At 24.1% G+C, this 19,063-nt stretch overlaps 1 protein-coding gene across 5 annotated transcripts in view; it reads left to right on the top strand.

Moving 5' to 3' along the window:
• The window catches only part of LOC113554952 (cAMP-specific 3',5'-cyclic phosphodiesterase), a 612,877-nt gene that overhangs the window by 386,072 nt on the left and 207,742 nt on the right, over nt 1–19,063 (top strand). The window contains exon 1 of one of the 5 annotated variants that reach the window (XM_026959114.1): nt 12,990–13,205. The exons of the other annotated variants lie outside the window; for them this stretch is intronic. Coding sequence (XP_026814915.1) covers nt 13,075–13,205 — 131 coding nt within the window. The 5' untranslated portion in view covers nt 12,990–13,074. Of the gene's footprint in view, nt 1–12,989; nt 13,206–19,063 lie in introns of those variants that run through there. 5 annotated transcript variants of the gene reach the window in all.

Raw genomic sequence — 19,063 nt, 5'->3', positions numbered from 1 at the left:
TTAAGATTCTTGGGTCTATAAAATACGTTTTAATATTACCAACTACCGATTTCCATTTTTAATTTTTCCATTCGTATCCGTTTTTTTTTAAATATATTCGTTATTGTACATTTTTGAGTGATTCTTGAATATTTTTCTTAACAGTTTTTGGCACGTAAACAAAAATTCTTTGTTTTTAATATTGTTCAAAAACATTGTAAGAAGTCATCATGTCTAATCACTTCTGAAAATCTTAAAGTTGAGAAAATTCAAAAAGCCATTCTGACGACATCCTTCGTCACACTATATTTATGTGTATTACGTCAAGTTTTTATTAATTATAACACTATTTTTTTTTTTTAACTAGTGAAATTCTACAAATAACTTGTTAAAATTAGATCATAGGTACGTTGTATCTTCAAACACACGATAGATAACGTGTAATGTGTCGTAAAATGTCTTCGTTTATAATTATGAAGATTGTACATCATTTATTAGTGTGCCTATCTATAAGAGAGTATCTACACCTGTATATTATGTTTGGTTTATTGTATTGTATTAATTTATGTATCATTGAAGTTAAATACTTTAATTTTTCGACAGAAAAGTTTGTATTAAATATAATTTAAAGTATCTATTAATAAATAGGAATACTTTTAAGGATTTGGGATTTACTTCTTTTGTTTTAATAAAAAGGATAATATATACAGAATTGTATTTTCATTTTTATGCTAACCTATGTAAAACGGCAGATTATAAATAGTTTACCTGGTAAAAACTACCTAAAATGTAATCTTTGGAATATATACCATATTATGTGTTGGTACTTACAGGTATATGCTAATATGCTACACACATAACAAGTCTGAAAATGGCAATCTATTCACAAATGATATACAAAGTCTTTGTTATGATATTATAACCCTATCTGAATATCTAATTATATTTAAATAAGACCGGTTATTAATACACAAATTTAATCTTAATGCTTACAATTTATGTACTTATTACTTTTTTGACCAAACGTCTATTCGGAAATAATTACATACAATATACGAGTACAGAGTGATTTGTTTAAAATAACATCAATCTGTAAATACCTAATCGTTTGATTTTAAAACCAAATTAAAATATAATATAATTTGAAAAACTTATTACTATAGAACATTTAATCTTAATTTTAAACGAGAGCTTCACAACAGGTGATTTTTACTGAGATATAGTTCCTTCCATATAATTCAGTGTTAAGTTCTGAGGCTCACGAATATTTAAGTAAGCACATTGAACTACACGCCAACAGGCACGATCTCAAATACCTAGAATGTGATATAATAATATTAATTCAACGAAAAAGATTTTTGCAATCTGATAAAGCGTTTCTGAACGCGTAGGTGTAAAACTATATACTCATCGCAGGCCTTAAATACACATTATTATATCATTTATATATATGTAAACATAGTGTGTACGCGTTCAGGTCACGTGACATTATTTTAGACTCATGAAAAAAATTAATAATAAAAAAATGTGCATAAACACGACGGGAAATGCCTGAACACGTAAAAAAAAAACATAGAAAAAATCACACAATCACAAGCCGTTACCCACTTTGGGTACATGTATGCGTATGTCGCGTATTATACATAATTATATTGTATATATAATGGAATTATAATAGTACCGTGGCCGAATGTTCACGTCATTAGCTTAAAAACAACATAATTGTTTAACGTCAACAATACTACGGCTTGTTAGACGATGGCGAGGCACCGGGCTATTGTACGCGGTGTGCCCCACCTCACGACCCTAAACCCATTATTATATATAGTCAGCGGTGAAAGTGAAAAAATCGTAGGGGGGCCATAGATACTAAAAGAAAAAAAAAATAATAGGCGTATAGGTATACTCTATAAGTTATACCTACTATAAGGCATTAAGGCAGTAACAATAATTTTGCGTGAGAATTATTTCATTAAAAATATACACCTATGTGCCTATTATAGGTGGTACTCGTAACGTATTGTTATCAATTATCACATTCTTCAAGCTAAAGACTTTTTACATTTTTTTTTAACAATTTATGATTTGAAAAAAGCTTGACGAATTTCTATACAAAAGAACGTTGTTATTAAACACGAATACAAACACTGTGATTAATATTGTAAAAGATATTTTATTACTTTTTTAATATTTTATAATATCTTTTTCAATATAATTTATTATAATATGTTTGATAATAATTCAACAATGATATCCACTAATTATTCATGAAATATGTATTAAGTATGCATTATTTACTAAAAAAAAAAAAAACGTTAATATTATTAAAAAGATTTGATATTATTAAGAAATATTTAATTTTAATTTTTATGAAACAAATATTTTTATAACATTTTTTGAATATATTATCAAAATTAATTAATCAAAATAATTAAATTATTAATTAATAAAACATTAACGTAAATTATATCATAAATATTTAGATTTATACATATGTACATTTATTGTTCACTGATTTTTCTAAATATTATTTAATATTAACTTTTTATAACTAAATTAATCTGCATTGTATAACACTTTTATACTGGGTACTCGCTGTGATGAAGAAAGAAAATATTATTCGTTAAAAACAATAATTCCTTTTTTTTTTAATTTTTTTTTTTTAATTAATGCATTTTTTAGATTGACGGTGAATGGGTGAAAGAGAATAAAATATTAAAACACTACTATTTTAAAAACGAAAAATTTTCCTAATTTCAGGATTAATTAAGAAAAAAAAAATTGCCTACATCTACGAAACTTAAATATTTTTATTTATCGTATTTTGTCTACATGATCGTGTAATTACAGAAGAAATCCCAAATTGAAATCTCCCCTTTTTTATCGTTCACTGTTAAATAATTTATAAATCAGGTACAACTTATTACAGTATCATATTGTTATATAATTAATACATTATCTTAGCAGTTCTACCGAATTTCGTTAATTATCACACAATTTAATGAGACTAGGTGTCTATTTATATCAAAACAAAAACAAGAAGCGTTCCTTCTCCACTATTCGTCAATGACTGACCACTATTAGCTGACAATTCCACGTTAACCATGACCTATTTATCATACATATAGGTATGTTCTTTAGTGTTTTGTCGATAGCTGTTGCTGCTTGTATAATATTACATTATCATTATCATTATTTTAATTATAAATCTTCAACACAGTATGGCATGGTGAATGACGTTTTAATGTTTGTGCGTCAACAAAAATTGGTGGGTAGGTTCAGGATGACCAGATGTGTAGGACTGTGGATCAGCGAGTTTAAGATAATAAACTAATAACTAGGTAATAAAAATATATCAATTTATCTAACTTACCGCATAAATTATATTTTATAAATGTGTGGATAATAGTGTACTTCTAATCGTTGCCCACGAATCACGATATAACTTACAAACAGTGAGTTATAATTTATAATATTAACTATTAAGCTTATACGTCCATATTATCTATAGGTATCTGACTGCATTTAGTATTTACTATTACATTTACACATAGATAACCTATCCATTCCAAGTTTTATTCATTGTATTACTTTTGAAATTTTTGGAAACATGATAATATTGTCATTTGGTATTATTTTTTGGTTTTGTGTAGTTTATTAATGAGAATGATTGAGTGTAACGGGATCTTAAATAAGTTATGAAAAATTATTTTATTATACTGCTACTACTCTACTGGCTATGAATAATTGGGAAAATATTAAATATTCAAACTATTCAAACTATTCAAAAAAACTATTCCAAACTATTCGTGTATTAATTTTATAATATAATTGAATGATAATAATTGTAATTGGAATAAGTAAAAAAATATTTTTTTTCATTCAGGGGGTGATGACAGTAGAATTGTAGAAAGTATAACTTGATCTGGGTCTCATCTAAAAAAATATTTTTCACGCTACTGTGATCAATGTACATCAAAATACATTAGAATGATTATAATGATAATAATAATATGCATTATTACGACGCGTAGTGTCGCCCACACGCATAGCGCTCCTATCGATCGGATGACAATAAACGGCAGCTGATGGCTATTCTCGTTGCCGGAACGAAACTACCTACAATAAACACACAAGAGCCGAATATTTTTGTTGTTGTTATTATTATTTGTTATAACTGGTCTGGTTTTTTTTTTTCTGTTTTCCGTAGTGACGGTTTATTCCCCTCCACTCATGGCTGGCGAATGTAACGTCGCGTATCGCGTGGCGATATTTTTGCCATATAATATTATTATTATTATTACAGAGTCATTAATCCCGCCGAGGCCTTATAATATTATTATCATCGTGGTTCTGTCGCCGTTGTCGTTGACATTTATTACATCGATAAAAATATATGTTGTTATAATTTTTGTATTTGTTTAAAAAAAAAAAAGTTTAATATAATATAAAACACGTTCGAAATAATTATCGTTTTCACTTTTGTACGTGGGCACAGAATCTATTACGTGTCGCGCATATTATGTACACTCTTGTTCATATAACGTACAAGCGCGCATTTAATAACATAGGTGCCCACACCTATATAATTCGTGGGAACTGTAATATTATTATCGTGTCGATACGCACTCCGGAATAGGAGTGATAAAATAACACGAAACCTAATGTACGGTTTTGTTTTATTAATGTTTGTTATTTTCTTAACCCAAAAACAATTTACTTTATACAATTACTACCTATAACCAATTCGAATTAGAAATCGTTACACTAACGTTTTCTTACGTTAAGTGTGTTAAATGTTTTCATCTATAATAGTCGTGTAAGGTGTGATTATTTTTCAAGGTAGTTCTAGTCAGTCAAAAATACATCGTTTTTAGACCTTCCTTTGTGATGAAATTGTGTGACTATGGTTGATATTATTTTATTCTATAGAAGCCTCAAGATTCTTTGAAATAATATTTTTAAAACATAACTTATATTCAGGTTTCTTAAACAAAATGTACATACTTATTTTTCTTTGTATAATTACTTAAGACATTTTATTTGGACACTGGAAGTCTTTATTAAGTGTATACTTGTGTATAATATTCTAGACGAAAATTAATATTTTCAAAAATTCTATCGAAAAATATAAGAAGAGTTATCTACCAATCAAGGATTCTACAGTATTAGACCAGCTAAGTCCCACATTTTTTTATAAACAGAAGAATTAATCTATTCAAAAAAAAAAATGTTTTATTTTCAACCGTATTTTCAAAGTTTGTTTGTGCATGTTATAGATGAAAGTCTATCTTAATTTTAAAGGAGGCTGATATTTTAAAATACTTTATTGTATATCAAAGCTACTCTCTGCATTTTAAAATATCATATTAACTACCATAAAAAACTTAGGTGTTATTTACTTTAGATACCCTAAATAATATATATACATTTGTGCATATATACCCAAAAGAGGGGTAAGTAGTGTGTCGTGAAAGGAAACAGCAAGTTCACTCTTGATGATCGATGTAAATAAAAAAATATATATTACATTAGCATATTTGAACTATTGCATTAAATATAAATATATAATATAAGAAAACTGGGCAGACGAAAAACTTGATTTATTACCAAAACCAATTTTTTAAGTAACATTAATTAATTTAACAGAGATTTAAACTTAAAAATTGTATTGGATATTAACGCTAAGAAGAAGAATCCGGATTTTTATATTTTTACATACCGTTACTAAGAATATGCGGCTACCTTATGAGAGTACACATTTTAGACTATTTTAACACAAATTTCATAGTAAAGTTTTTTTTTTTTTTTGTATATTTGAAATTATTTCACGGGTTATGAAATATTTAGATTATTTAGCACAATGTTTTGGAATTTTTGTCAATTGTGACAAAAAAATACTGATTAATTTTAATATTAAAATTATTGAAAAAAAGTTTGATAATATGGTACTTAAAATAAATATTTTTAAAATTATTTACGGTCAATTTATATTTATTTACCAATTATTATCATTTTGATAAAAAAAAAAAAATTAATAATTATTTAGATATACTTAAACAAAAATATTAAGTATTGAGTTTTAGTAAAAATCTTATTGTTACATTAAGATATTATTATTTATATTCGTGTTCCAACAATATTTGAATTAAAAGTTATTATTCAGTATCTATGTATTATTTATTGCAGTGGCCACTTATTTATAAGGGCTGATTTCTCTGTTTATACGTTTTGAGGGACTTAGCCTTTACAAGCCCCACCCATTTTTGCCTATGATGCATGTGTTTGTGGGTATTGACGGATCGTGATAATTTACTGATACAAATGATGAGTGTAGTGTACAACTTATACACACAACACATGTGCTCAACAATATAATTATCACAAACAATTCAAAGTATTGTTTAAAGAGTTATCAAAAACTAAAATGTTCGAAATCAACACAATTTACAGAGAGAAAATTTAATTGTGGTGATGTCGATTTATTTCGTGTTATGCCTTACGAACCTTTTGTAATGGTGGCCTCATATATATTTTAAAATTGACTATTACATATTTATTCACCAATATTCATACTATAATATTGTAGTATGTTTTAGTATTTAAGCTGAAATAATGTATTTTATATTTTGGTTGTTTTTGATTATTAATATATATATATATATATATATATATATATATATATATATTATGATAAATGGCTTGGCGTATAAAAATATAAAAATTAGTAAATAAATAATATTAAAACCAATGGATTTTACAAACATGATAAAATTAAGTAATTATATCATTGTGTATTTACCTAAAAAAATAAATAATAAATAATCATATTATTTTGGTTTTAACATCCATCCTTGTTTTAATGACATCTTCTCCTTTGTTTAACGTAATATTATTTTCCAGAAAATATACATTTAATTCAAGAAAAAAAAAATTCTAACCAAGTGTGAAACATATATTAACAAACAAAAGTTTCTATCTGTATAATATCGTAGTTCTTAGCTAATATTTTTACATTATTATTTTTAACATATATATATTATAACTACATGCTTTTGGACTAGATACAATATATTTTTCTCGCTGATTTTTTTTTTTTACCAAAACGGTAAATAAACATTTTGTTAGCCAATTTTCCGTTACACCATATAATATTTTACTTTTGATAAATTAGAATTTGTTTTTTTTGTATGCTATAGTTTTTACATAAACAGAATACCAAAAACAAGTACTTATATATAATTCAATGTAATTTCATATAGTGAAGAACATATCAACAGCTTTTTTACATTTCATTATGCTTATAACACAAAACAAATTTAATACTTAATGCAGAATAACTATTTAATTTTAGATTGGACTATCATTAATAATCATTCATCACGAAAGAAGAAATTAGAGTTTATAATTTTAGTTAGCACCTTTCAGTTCTCATTAGTTTTAATTTATATCGCACACACTTTAACAATCATAACCATTAAAACTGTAGCCTAGAATGCATCATGTAGTAGTTCTCTCAGTACATTCTTTGGCATTGTACATAATATTTACAAGTTGTATCATATTAAGTATGTTGATTTGCCTATACAACCCTCCTTACAAAATAACCAAAATGGCAGACTATATTATAATATAAATCATCTTTTTATCAAAAAGCATTAATGTTTTTAGAAATATAATTTATAAATTATTTTTAATAATTAATGTTTTTTTGCATATAATATTTAGTTGTTAAAAAGAAATGTTTTATAGTTATTGATGTTGTTATCATTTTTTAGTTTTTTAATGACAACATACATTTTCAATGTAAAATTAAAAAGCAAAATATTGTTTTTTGAGAATATTCAAGCTAGAAAAATAAATTCGTACTTTTGGATATAATTAGTGTTTATTAATAACTAATTATAACTGATAATAATGAAATACGTAGGCCTTTTATTTTAACTACCAATTTATTTCTTAGAAATACGGGGTTCAAAATCGTTTGATTTTCAATGCATTTACATGTATTAATTTAATAGCAAAACTAAATTACACATTTTTTGTTTTTTTTTTTGTATTCAATATTCTTCTATTTTGTTATTATATTTTGTTCATACCGCGTTTCTTTTTGTTTAAAAGGAAAATCAATAGCACTCGATTTTTTGTAGAAAATTGAAATTGTAATGGACCCCTGTGCTCGGATAAACGCATCATCCCCAGGATTAAAAATATATATATATATATATTCATGTAGGTACCTATATAATTTTTTACCCTGCTGCATGCATATTATAAAAGGGAGAAAAAACATTAAGAGAAACCTTATATTTCGGTACTAAAAAAATCTCTGTACGTGTTATTCGTGTGCGTTATGCTTGTTCTTTCATGAACCGGAGTTTACCTAACCAGAGTTTAAAATGTTTTCTCTTATGATCTTAATTTTTTAACTGTGTTCCATGAAATTACGAATTAGATAAAAATACGCATATGCACATTTGAACTTTGTTAGAGTTATTGTCAAATTATTATATACATGAGCTCCATCAATTGAACATTAACTTTGATAGATTATAAACAAATTTGCGGACATTTTGCAAAAACAGCAAAATGTATGCATAACACAAGGTAATATATATATATATATTGAGTACAAAATATTTTGTTTCGTCTCCGACAATTATTCTATAGTACATAGGGAGTATACATCTTCAACAATTTTTACTTTTAAGACAATTAACATATTATTGACGCCATTGTTTAATACTGACGTCAATTAATAGATATACATGCCAGACGACACCTACATGCCTTAAACAATTCTAGTAATATATAATTTTACGGTGACCTAATTAAAATGCGCAATAATGACTATAAATAATTAATGTAATAAAAAAATAAAAAAAATAAATTATTATAGTAATTTTGCTTTGTTTGTGCACAAATAGAAGTAAATTATTATGCTCAAAGATTATTAATTGTTTTTAAAATGTTTTGTTGATTGGTTGTATTATTTCTTATGTAACTAATATGTAATTAGTTACGTTCTTACATTTTACACATTGTTGACCATTTCTAGAAATCTTTACAAAACAGTTCTTGAGTGAACTTAATCTAATTCTATAAATATATAATATATAATCTGATTTAACTTATCATGCAAATATTTTCTAAAGTCCTAAACAACAATGGTCATAATTCTACTATGATTTAAGCTTTTAAACTTAATTTTAAATATTTAGATCATATCTGTTTCAAATAAAGTATGTTGGTAACGACTTATTCAACATATTCTTTTCTGTTATTATAATGCATCTATTTATTTTTACTTGATGTTTTTGTATAATGTAATACAGTGTCCTTAATTAATTCAACCTAAAATTGTTTAAAGTTTATTTTTAGAAATAAAAATAATATAATTATGAAAAGCACACTTGATTTAACATATACTTTGGGACTTCAATCGTTTAAAAAAAAACTTTTATTAAGACTGTTGTCATAAGCAAGCTTTATTGTGTTTTCCTGATTATACTGAGTCAGCAATATATTTGTTTCGGGTCACATTGTGTAACGAGTGTTATTTTTTCAACTATCTCCTTCGTTTTCTCAAAAAACGATTGAAGAAAACAAAAAATGACCTTTTTAAACCAGCTGTGTTTAGTCTGGAGACTGCTGTATATCACTTTTAGAGTATCTCATTGATCGAAACTAAGGTAAATAAAAAAAAAAAATTAAAAGCGAAAACCAATATGGTATGATATTTAAAATGATTTTAAAGCTTTAAATGCGAATAACATAAAGACTAATTTGTATTTTATATACAAAAAAGTATTACTCATGAGAATCTGAATAATTCATTAGTCAATTATGTCATACACAATGGACCTATCAAATAAGCCTATACAAAGAATACAAAGACAATATATACATTTTTGTAGTCAGTATGAGTTTTTCATTGATCATGATAATAATATACTACGTATAGGTAGGTAATTTTATATTTAGGAATTTAAAAAACATATATAATATTTTATTCGTTTTTTTGAACATTTGTAAGAAATTTAAATAATATATTAATTTTTTTGAATGATTTATTCATCAATTGGGAAATACTTTAAGATAGGGTTTAAGTTAAAATACTATTTCAATTTAATTGTCATGTTGAAGCAATTTATAATTTAAAATGAATATAACCATTTTAAACTTATTGATGTTTGTCGTCAAATAAGATATGTCTAAAAATAAAAATCCTTTAAATAAGAAAAAAAAAATAATATTATAAAATCAATGTATTTTTGGTTTCATTTACAACCAATATTATTTTTATTAATTTTAAACTCTATACCTATTGTTGTGTTATTTTAATTTTAAACTAGGTAATAATATAAATATATACACATAATATTAATTAATTATTTACTATTGTAATATCTTGTAATGATATAACAATAAAATAAAATAATTCGTGGTAACTAAAAAAAAAAATAGACCTGCTATAATTTTCTATAAATAAACTATTTTCTTTCAAATTTTTATTCTGAAAATTGTATTGCTAAATTAAATAAGTTTTGTGTTATAACTTTGATTTGAAAACTTGCACTTCATGTAATTAGACTTAATTTATAAATATTGATAGTATTAGTAGGGGTTATATTTTTAATATAGTATAATTAATAAACCCTGCATTCGAGATAATTTGTTGCTATGGAAGCAAATTTTAATATTAAAAATATGTATTTAAACTCAAATTAATTTGTCTTTGATTTTTAACTATAAATTGTATTTGTGGACACGTCGTATGTCAATATTTAATGGAAAAATTAAAATATTTATGAAAATTATATATATATGTATATCAGTGTTATTTTAAATTAATTCTAGTATTAGGTATTTTTATTTTATGCTAATGAAATTTAATATTTTTTTTTGAGTATAGCAGAACATTTATTATTATGTATTACATGAATGTTAAAATATAAATAATAAAAGAGTAGTGAAATATTTCGACATGACAACTTTGTATGTAAATATATCATATTTCTATTTTAAAAACTAATTATTTTTAAAGCTGTACAATAGGAATATAGAATATGTACCTTTCTAAACAATTATGCTCGTGTAAACTTAAAATATTATTGCATACATTAGGAGTATACGATTGTAAATTGAAAAACCAGTATTTATTTTAAAACAAATATGCTGTAGTACTTGTTTTGGTGTGAACATAAAATATTTATAAATATATTATTAAAATCAAGAACATAATTTTGAATAGATAAATAATAATAGAAATGTCTTTAAATTATCTTTGAATATATTAAAAAGTATTACGTTGAATATTGTTTCGACATTTTCATTAATGTTTTCATGGAAATTTATTTTATGCATGCATATCAAAAGCTTTGAAAACTCCAATAAAAGTGAATAAAATATGTATAAATATTTTTACATAATTTGTTCAGAACTATAATATTTGACTTTAAAATTTTAAATGTTAATAAAATACCTAATTATATTTTAGGAGTATAAGATAATTTAATTTAAATTATATTAAAGTGTTAATGGATCTATTGCATTATGATATTATTCATATATTAGGTAAATACATATATATATATATATATATATATATATATACATTGTTTATTATAGTTTTTGTTGAGATAACTATATTTTATATTTATCATTAGTTTTATTACTATTCATAATTTCTATTAAAAAAATAAAAATAACAGTCTTTGTAAAATTATGATGTACTAAATATATTATACATCATTATACACAATATATTAATATCATGTTTAATACCAAATAATAATTATATTTTTACTATACACAAAATAAAAATGAGAGCCAACTACCAACAATGAATTGGCAATAGTTAAGTTGACTAAAAAAAAATCACAAACTTATATCTTTGATTTAGTGAAAATAGTATATAGTAATTAATAATGGTACAACCATTTCAATAATTATTATGATTGGACATACTAAGGTACAATGACTAGACATAGCTGAATAAAATATATTGCATAAAACATTTGTAATATAGGTTATCATTAAATTATTTTGAACTAAATAATTATAAATTGAATTTAAAATTGTCATTACAATGTGCCTAAAAATTATTTTACTTCAAGAAGGACAGTATATAAATTATTGCATCAAGTTCAATAGTATATAGTCAAAGTTATTCTAAATTTGTGTAGAAAAAATAAATTTATTGATTAAAATACTACCTATCTATATTTAATATATTATTCATTCCATAATATTTGTATTCGATCAACTTGATTCAATAAATTAATTTCATGTAGAAAATTTAAAACTATAAAATGACATTAAAATGTTGAAAACATCTTGAATTACTTAAACAAAACATCGTTATAAATATTATTATTATTTAAAATATTTAGTATATAATTTCCGATAAATATATTAATACTTACCTAAAATAGAGAAAAATAAATAAAAACTATTAGTCAATTGCAAGTATGATTTATTTCTTAATTATTATAATATCGGATTATTGGATGTTTTTTTTTTTTTAATGATCACAAACTAACAAAATTTTAATTTTTGAAATGTTTTTCGTCGTTTAAATCGATAATTTGTTTTCATACGAAGGGTAAAACAAATTCACATCGTGAATTGTTGAGTTTAGGTAAAATATTATTCATAGTGGGAGCCTAGTTAAATTTGTAACACTATCCCCACTAATTTAGCATATTATTATTACGCTATTTTTTTCGCCTACTTCGTCTAATGAAGTAAATTATATATTTATATATATGTATTAATAATATTAATATTAAGCTGTCCACGCAGTCTGTGTATGTTTCTTTCCCACCACATTTTGGATGTCATACTACAGTGCCTCACTCGTTTAAAAATATAACGCCCGTTTGGCTTCCTCACAAAATTTTACCGGGGACGTATATCCGAAAACAGCGCCGGTAGTCGTGCGGTCCGCGTGGAATCGCTGTTGACACATCCCTATGTTCATAATTTGGTTCAAAATAAATTTTATTCATATTGGAATCATAGAGAATTTTGCATTTGTATTCTAAAATAAATTTGTAACTGCGTGTATAACGTTAAAATGTGACTAGTGTCATGGCCAATCTCAAAGTTAGCACTGAAGATCTATTAGATGACGGACCGCAGTGTTATGCAAGGGCAAAGAAGAAAGATTCAGACGCACGCCGTCGTCGTGGATGGACCGTAGTCATCGGACGTGAACTACGGTAATCAAATTGTAATTTAGAACCTGTTGATGTAAATTGTTTATAATTGTCTTATTTGAGAACAACCAGGGTCAAATAGTACAATAAATATTATATTTTTTTAATTTCTGTAAAAATTAAACTGTTTTTAAAATGTAATACACCGCTTATAAATTACATACAATATATATATTAAATAATAAATATTGTAATTTAAATAAATTTAACCCAGATAATATATTTTTCTTTTCAAATCGTGTTTATAAAATGTAATATTATTAATATAATATTTGTAGGCATGAATTTAAATATAATTTAGTTTAATATTGATAAAATAAAATAAAAATTATAATTTTGATATAATTCATTACAATATTTTGGAAATATCAATATACATATACAATATATTAATTATAGCCTACAGGTATTTATTATATATTTTATTTTTTTTCACTGATCGGTTTATTTTAAAATGTACAAATGTAAGTACTAATATATTCACTTAACTTAAATAATAATAATTTAGTTTATTCCATGTCTGTATTACTAGTAATACAGTATGTTATATTGACTATACATTTTTAATTTGGGACAGAAATTCAATATAAATAGGTGAAATAATGTGAAATGTATGATAGCATTTGGTAGTTAAGAAATTTATTTACTGAGTGTTCTGTAATAATGCAAATATAAATTATTTATATATATATGTGTGTATAGCCATGATTAAAATAGGTACATTTAAAATTCAATGTTGGTAATATAAATTAATATTTTTGGATATAATTTGCATAACATAAAAAAATCGTAATAAAAAAACATTCGTTATCTTTCATAAAAAAAAAAAAAAAAAATAGTTTCCTTCATATTTTAGATTTAAAGGTGTTGATGATGGACTTTAAAAATATAAATGAAATATTATTACAATATATTTTGGTTCAGTATTTAATATGTACCTTGAGATTATAATGTTTGAAATATGATGTTAAAATAGAATAATTCTTTTTCTCCTAAATAATACAAAAACATCAAATTATTAAACGCAAGAAATTCTATTTTTTTGGTCATCCTTAGTTTTTTCCTCATCTCTATTGTCCATACCTCCAACATTAACCCAGGCACCAAAATAGTTGCTTTTACGGGACTTAGAGTAGGTCTAATCTCGTCCCATTTCCTCCCCATAAATTATCACTAAACTCCTTTTCTTATTGTATACTTCATCAAAAATGGACCATTTGTGACTTTAAGCATGTCCTATTTGATTGTTCTATAAAATGACTAAAAATCCGTTTTTCTTTTTTTAAATGTTAGCATTTATCTTATTTAAAAGTAACATCACTACTTAGATATCCATCTACTATCATTATATCATCCAATTTTTTCTTCTTATAGACTTCCGGTTTCATAATAAATTTAAGTTTTCTGTTTATATTGTAAAATTTAAAACAAAGATAAATATATATCACCAACTCAGTCTTATTATTTTTCAATCAAGTATAAAATTACATTTTTTAAATAATATTAGAATTTTTTAAAATCCAAAGTTCTATTTTAATTAATATAAAATATAATTTTGTATTTGTTGTTTATGTAATAACTATAAAAACCAAAATTATTTACCAGACTTACAAGTTCCAATACATTATATTTCCATGTATTTATCTATTCAATATATCAATAATCATTTATGCTATGGACTTACGGTTGTGAATAATGTCAAATGCCATGAATTTTAATGTAGACATTTTTAAAAAATACATTCCAATCTATATTTCTATCATAGATGCAAACCCGTTCATATATTTCCATAGTTCTAATATCATACAATATTTATTAATACTTTTATTAGGTTGGTAATTTCTTTATACCAATCAATTTAGGTAGGTTCTTACTTAATTATGTTTATTTATTTAAATGTTTCTTTATAATCTATTAATTTCTAAACTGTTTTAATTCAAGAGTGTTTATATTTTTTATATATTTATAAAAGTTCAAAAAACTTTGCAGAATACTCTAATATATTAAGTAGATGAAATAAATATAATGTAATATTATAGTTGATTATTTTATCTTAATATTAAATACTTTATATGTGCTTTTTCTAATTTGTATAATTGTTTGTGAATTATTAGGTAGTACTTACTGACAGTAATGTGCATAATTATTAATGTCTATTATTTTGTTAAGTATAAAATTCTATTACATTTTACATTTAATGGTAGAACAATGAATCCTTATTATATTTTATCAATGCTTATTTTAAATTTTAGTTTTCATAATATCTTTAGTTTTATGATTAACTCTAAAAAAAATATGATTTAAATATAATATAAAATATTTTTTAAAATCTGTAAAAGTGCTCTTTTACCTACGTTATTCTTATACCTATTAGTATATTTAAATATTTATGACTTACCTCATACAAATAGTTTTTGTTCTCTGGATATAACAACTATAAAAGATACCTATAGGTCATTTTTTTTTAATATTTGTTATAGTTTATGCATATTCCATACTATAAATAATCAGTAATCTTATTCTGCTAAATAATTAACTTTTATTTACGTAGTTATAATTAACTTGTAATTAATATGTATACGTATTTTGAATTTATGAATAATGTTTATAGATATCAAAAATATAGTATACTGCTCTTTTGATAAAACATTCAATAAGTAAACGTTTATAAACACTAACGATGCATTTAATGATATACACAGCACATTTTTGCGATTAACAACTTTCTAATGAGATGAATCATTAGCTTAGCTTCAAAAGATACGTACTCAATTTATTTATTTTAAGCATTTTAATATGATCGTGATATTTTTCAAGATTATAATACCTTAATTATTTTCTAATAATTTACATTTTAATCATTAAATAAATAACCAATAAATACAAGCAAAATAAATATTTTGTTTTTATTTTAAAATTATATTCAAACTAATTTTTTACAAAAACGTATGATGTATTATATATTAAATACAAATATTTTTTAATTTGTCTGTTTAAACATAATATATTTAAATAAAAATTATTAGAAACTTATTGCATTATCCGAATATTTTATTATTTCACGTATCTTAATATTAAATTTAGCATGTGAATTATATTTTATAATAAATATTATTAAAATCATGTATTTTAAATTGAAAAAGTTTTGTAAATCGTTCAAAACTGTTTTTGTATTAATTTAATAATAAATAACATAATGTTATAGTAATGTTTTAGTTACTGGTGTTATTGCAGCTTGTGTGCTTCATTGTGTTTTTCATAACAGTAAATACGTATTCATAATATACGAAATATCCTTTTTCGTTCTAGGGAGACAATAAAACTGTTAATTTTTTGTTTGAAAAACAATCACTAGTCACTACAGTCAATCAGCAATACTAAATAATATATACTAACGTGTATTTCACTATATTGTTGTCAATTAATAACCATAATAGTTTAATACCTATAGTATATTATTATTTATTAATATCATAATAATCGTACAATAAGTGTTTCTGAAATCGTCTCGAACGTTGAAAACATGATTAACAAACATTGCGTATTAGGCGTTGTAATAATAATAATTTGAAAAATTAAATGGATGTGATCCTATATAGGTATTATAATTTATAAGGTTAATATAAACGATGACTTTATTATAGATAATATCGCTATGTTATACATATTATAGTCCTTCGCATATTGTGTTTGTATTATTTCATTGAACATCGTTCTAGTTAAAATATTATATATAATATATTTAATAATATTATGAGGATAATTTTCTTGTCACAAGTATTTTTATTGGACAGTATATTATATATATTGTGTGTCTGTCCAAGTTCGTTTTCGTCAATAATATAATAATTTCCAAATGAAATGTTTAAAATATAACTTTAGGAAATAATAACCGTGTTAGAGAGCCACATCCGTTAAACCTAGGTCGTTAAATGTTAGCCGTTTGGCTTTTAGATGAAAAAAAATGATTTCCTTAGTTTGTAAGAATAGCCAAGTATATTATTATTAAATATAAGTTTTTAAAAATTTAAAACATACATTTTCAATAATACTTCCGTAGTGGCGTCTCAGTATTTAGGAAGTGTACGAGATAATTTTATATATCTGGTTAAATTAAATCCGAATGTAAATAAATATCTTTAAATAACTCCCATTGCTACCGAGAGTTTCTTTAAATATAAAACAGTTTAGATCAGTAGAAAATAATAATTAGGTAACTGTTTAAATGACTATTTTAATAATAATTGATTTCTCTTGTTAGGAAGATCCTTCTATTTGTGAAGCTTGTATTTTTATTTTTCATTGGTACATAACTTATTATTCATAGCACTATTTGATAGAATTATAGGTACTTCACTATATAATCGGACAGGAGTATCGTGATAGGTATACGATATTGTATCAGATCAATAATTTACACTAGAAATAATTAAATACGGATACGTATAATATTCTATAATAATACGCTAACGACCACGACACTGCACACTGTAAAGCAATATAATGACAGTTGGCTGCGATAATACTATAATTTACCAGCACCATATATTATTATATTATACGTTTTCCGTGATATCGTGGAATAAAAATAGTGGGTATAATTATTGCTCAAACCTATAGATTTTATTTTAAAACTGATTTGTCAATAAATTTTAACGTAATAAAATAAATTCTTATAATACGCATCGTTCGGGTGTATATTTTTATATTTTTAGATGTATAGATGATATTATTATGCTACGCATTAAGTCAAATCTTACTGGTTCACTATATATTTACGGGCCAATGTCGGTCACAATAGGTTATCTTAACGTTTCACCGCACATGGCACTCTTTAGTTACCTAGCAGTAGTTATCAAAAATTTTTAAAAAATGTATTTAGACATTTCAAAAATCTGATTTTGAATAATATTGCATTACTGTAAAAAAGAAGGAGTGAACATGTTTCGGTGAATCATCTTGGATAAATATTATACTACCAATGACAGTCTATAATAGTATACAACTGTTATACGTTGAATAAGGAACAAACCAATGCCATGTTTGAATACGATCTACTTTTATTATACTCTAATATAATATAATATTTATACTATAACGCATGTCTCGTGCAGTATCATAATGCAGTGTAATTGTATTATGAGTATAAGTCGTATATATAAGGTGTCCCGTGAGGATTTACACATTGCAATATCTCCTAAAATAATAGGGATATCATAATTCTGTTTTTTTTTTTTTTTAAAGACGTTTGAACATTTTATAATTTCATTAATCTACTGATTTTTATATTTTTTCTAGTTTCAAAAAAAAAAAAAATGCCAATTATTTAATACATGGTATCATTGTATCAAACATGTGGCCTGCGTGCTCGTACGGCTGGTGAACGCTTTCAGTATTAATTCCCAGTTTTCGTCAAAACTGGAAAAAATATTAAAAATCAGGAGATTAATAAAATTAAAATGTTGAAACGTCAATATTTTTAGAAAAATGAACTCTAAATAAATCATTATCTTCAATTTTTTGAAAATAATATAAAAATATATTTTTTAACTTTTTTACCAAAACATTAAATATTTGTGGTTTTTGTTCCTGTGAATCTGATTAAAAAAAACAAAATCATGATATCTCCATTATTTCAGGGGATATCGCAATGGATAAATCTTCTCGGGATACTCTGTATATATAGTTACACAAAGTCTGATGCCTTTGAGGCTAATTGCATTGGTGATTTTAGTTCGTATTTTCATAAAATACTCGTAATTCGAATGCCGTATTCCTGTTATAATATACAAACAATAAACTATTATTTGCGGTAATTACCTATGTACGCTTTATACTACTGCATCAGTAGGTAGTATTTA

This window comes from Rhopalosiphum maidis, chromosome 2 (genome assembly GCF_003676215.2).
Source record: "Rhopalosiphum maidis isolate BTI-1 chromosome 2, ASM367621v3, whole genome shotgun sequence".
Lineage (NCBI taxonomy): Eukaryota > Metazoa > Arthropoda > Insecta > Hemiptera > Aphididae > Rhopalosiphum > Rhopalosiphum maidis.
This window is presented reverse-complemented; position numbering and strand designations above follow the sequence as displayed.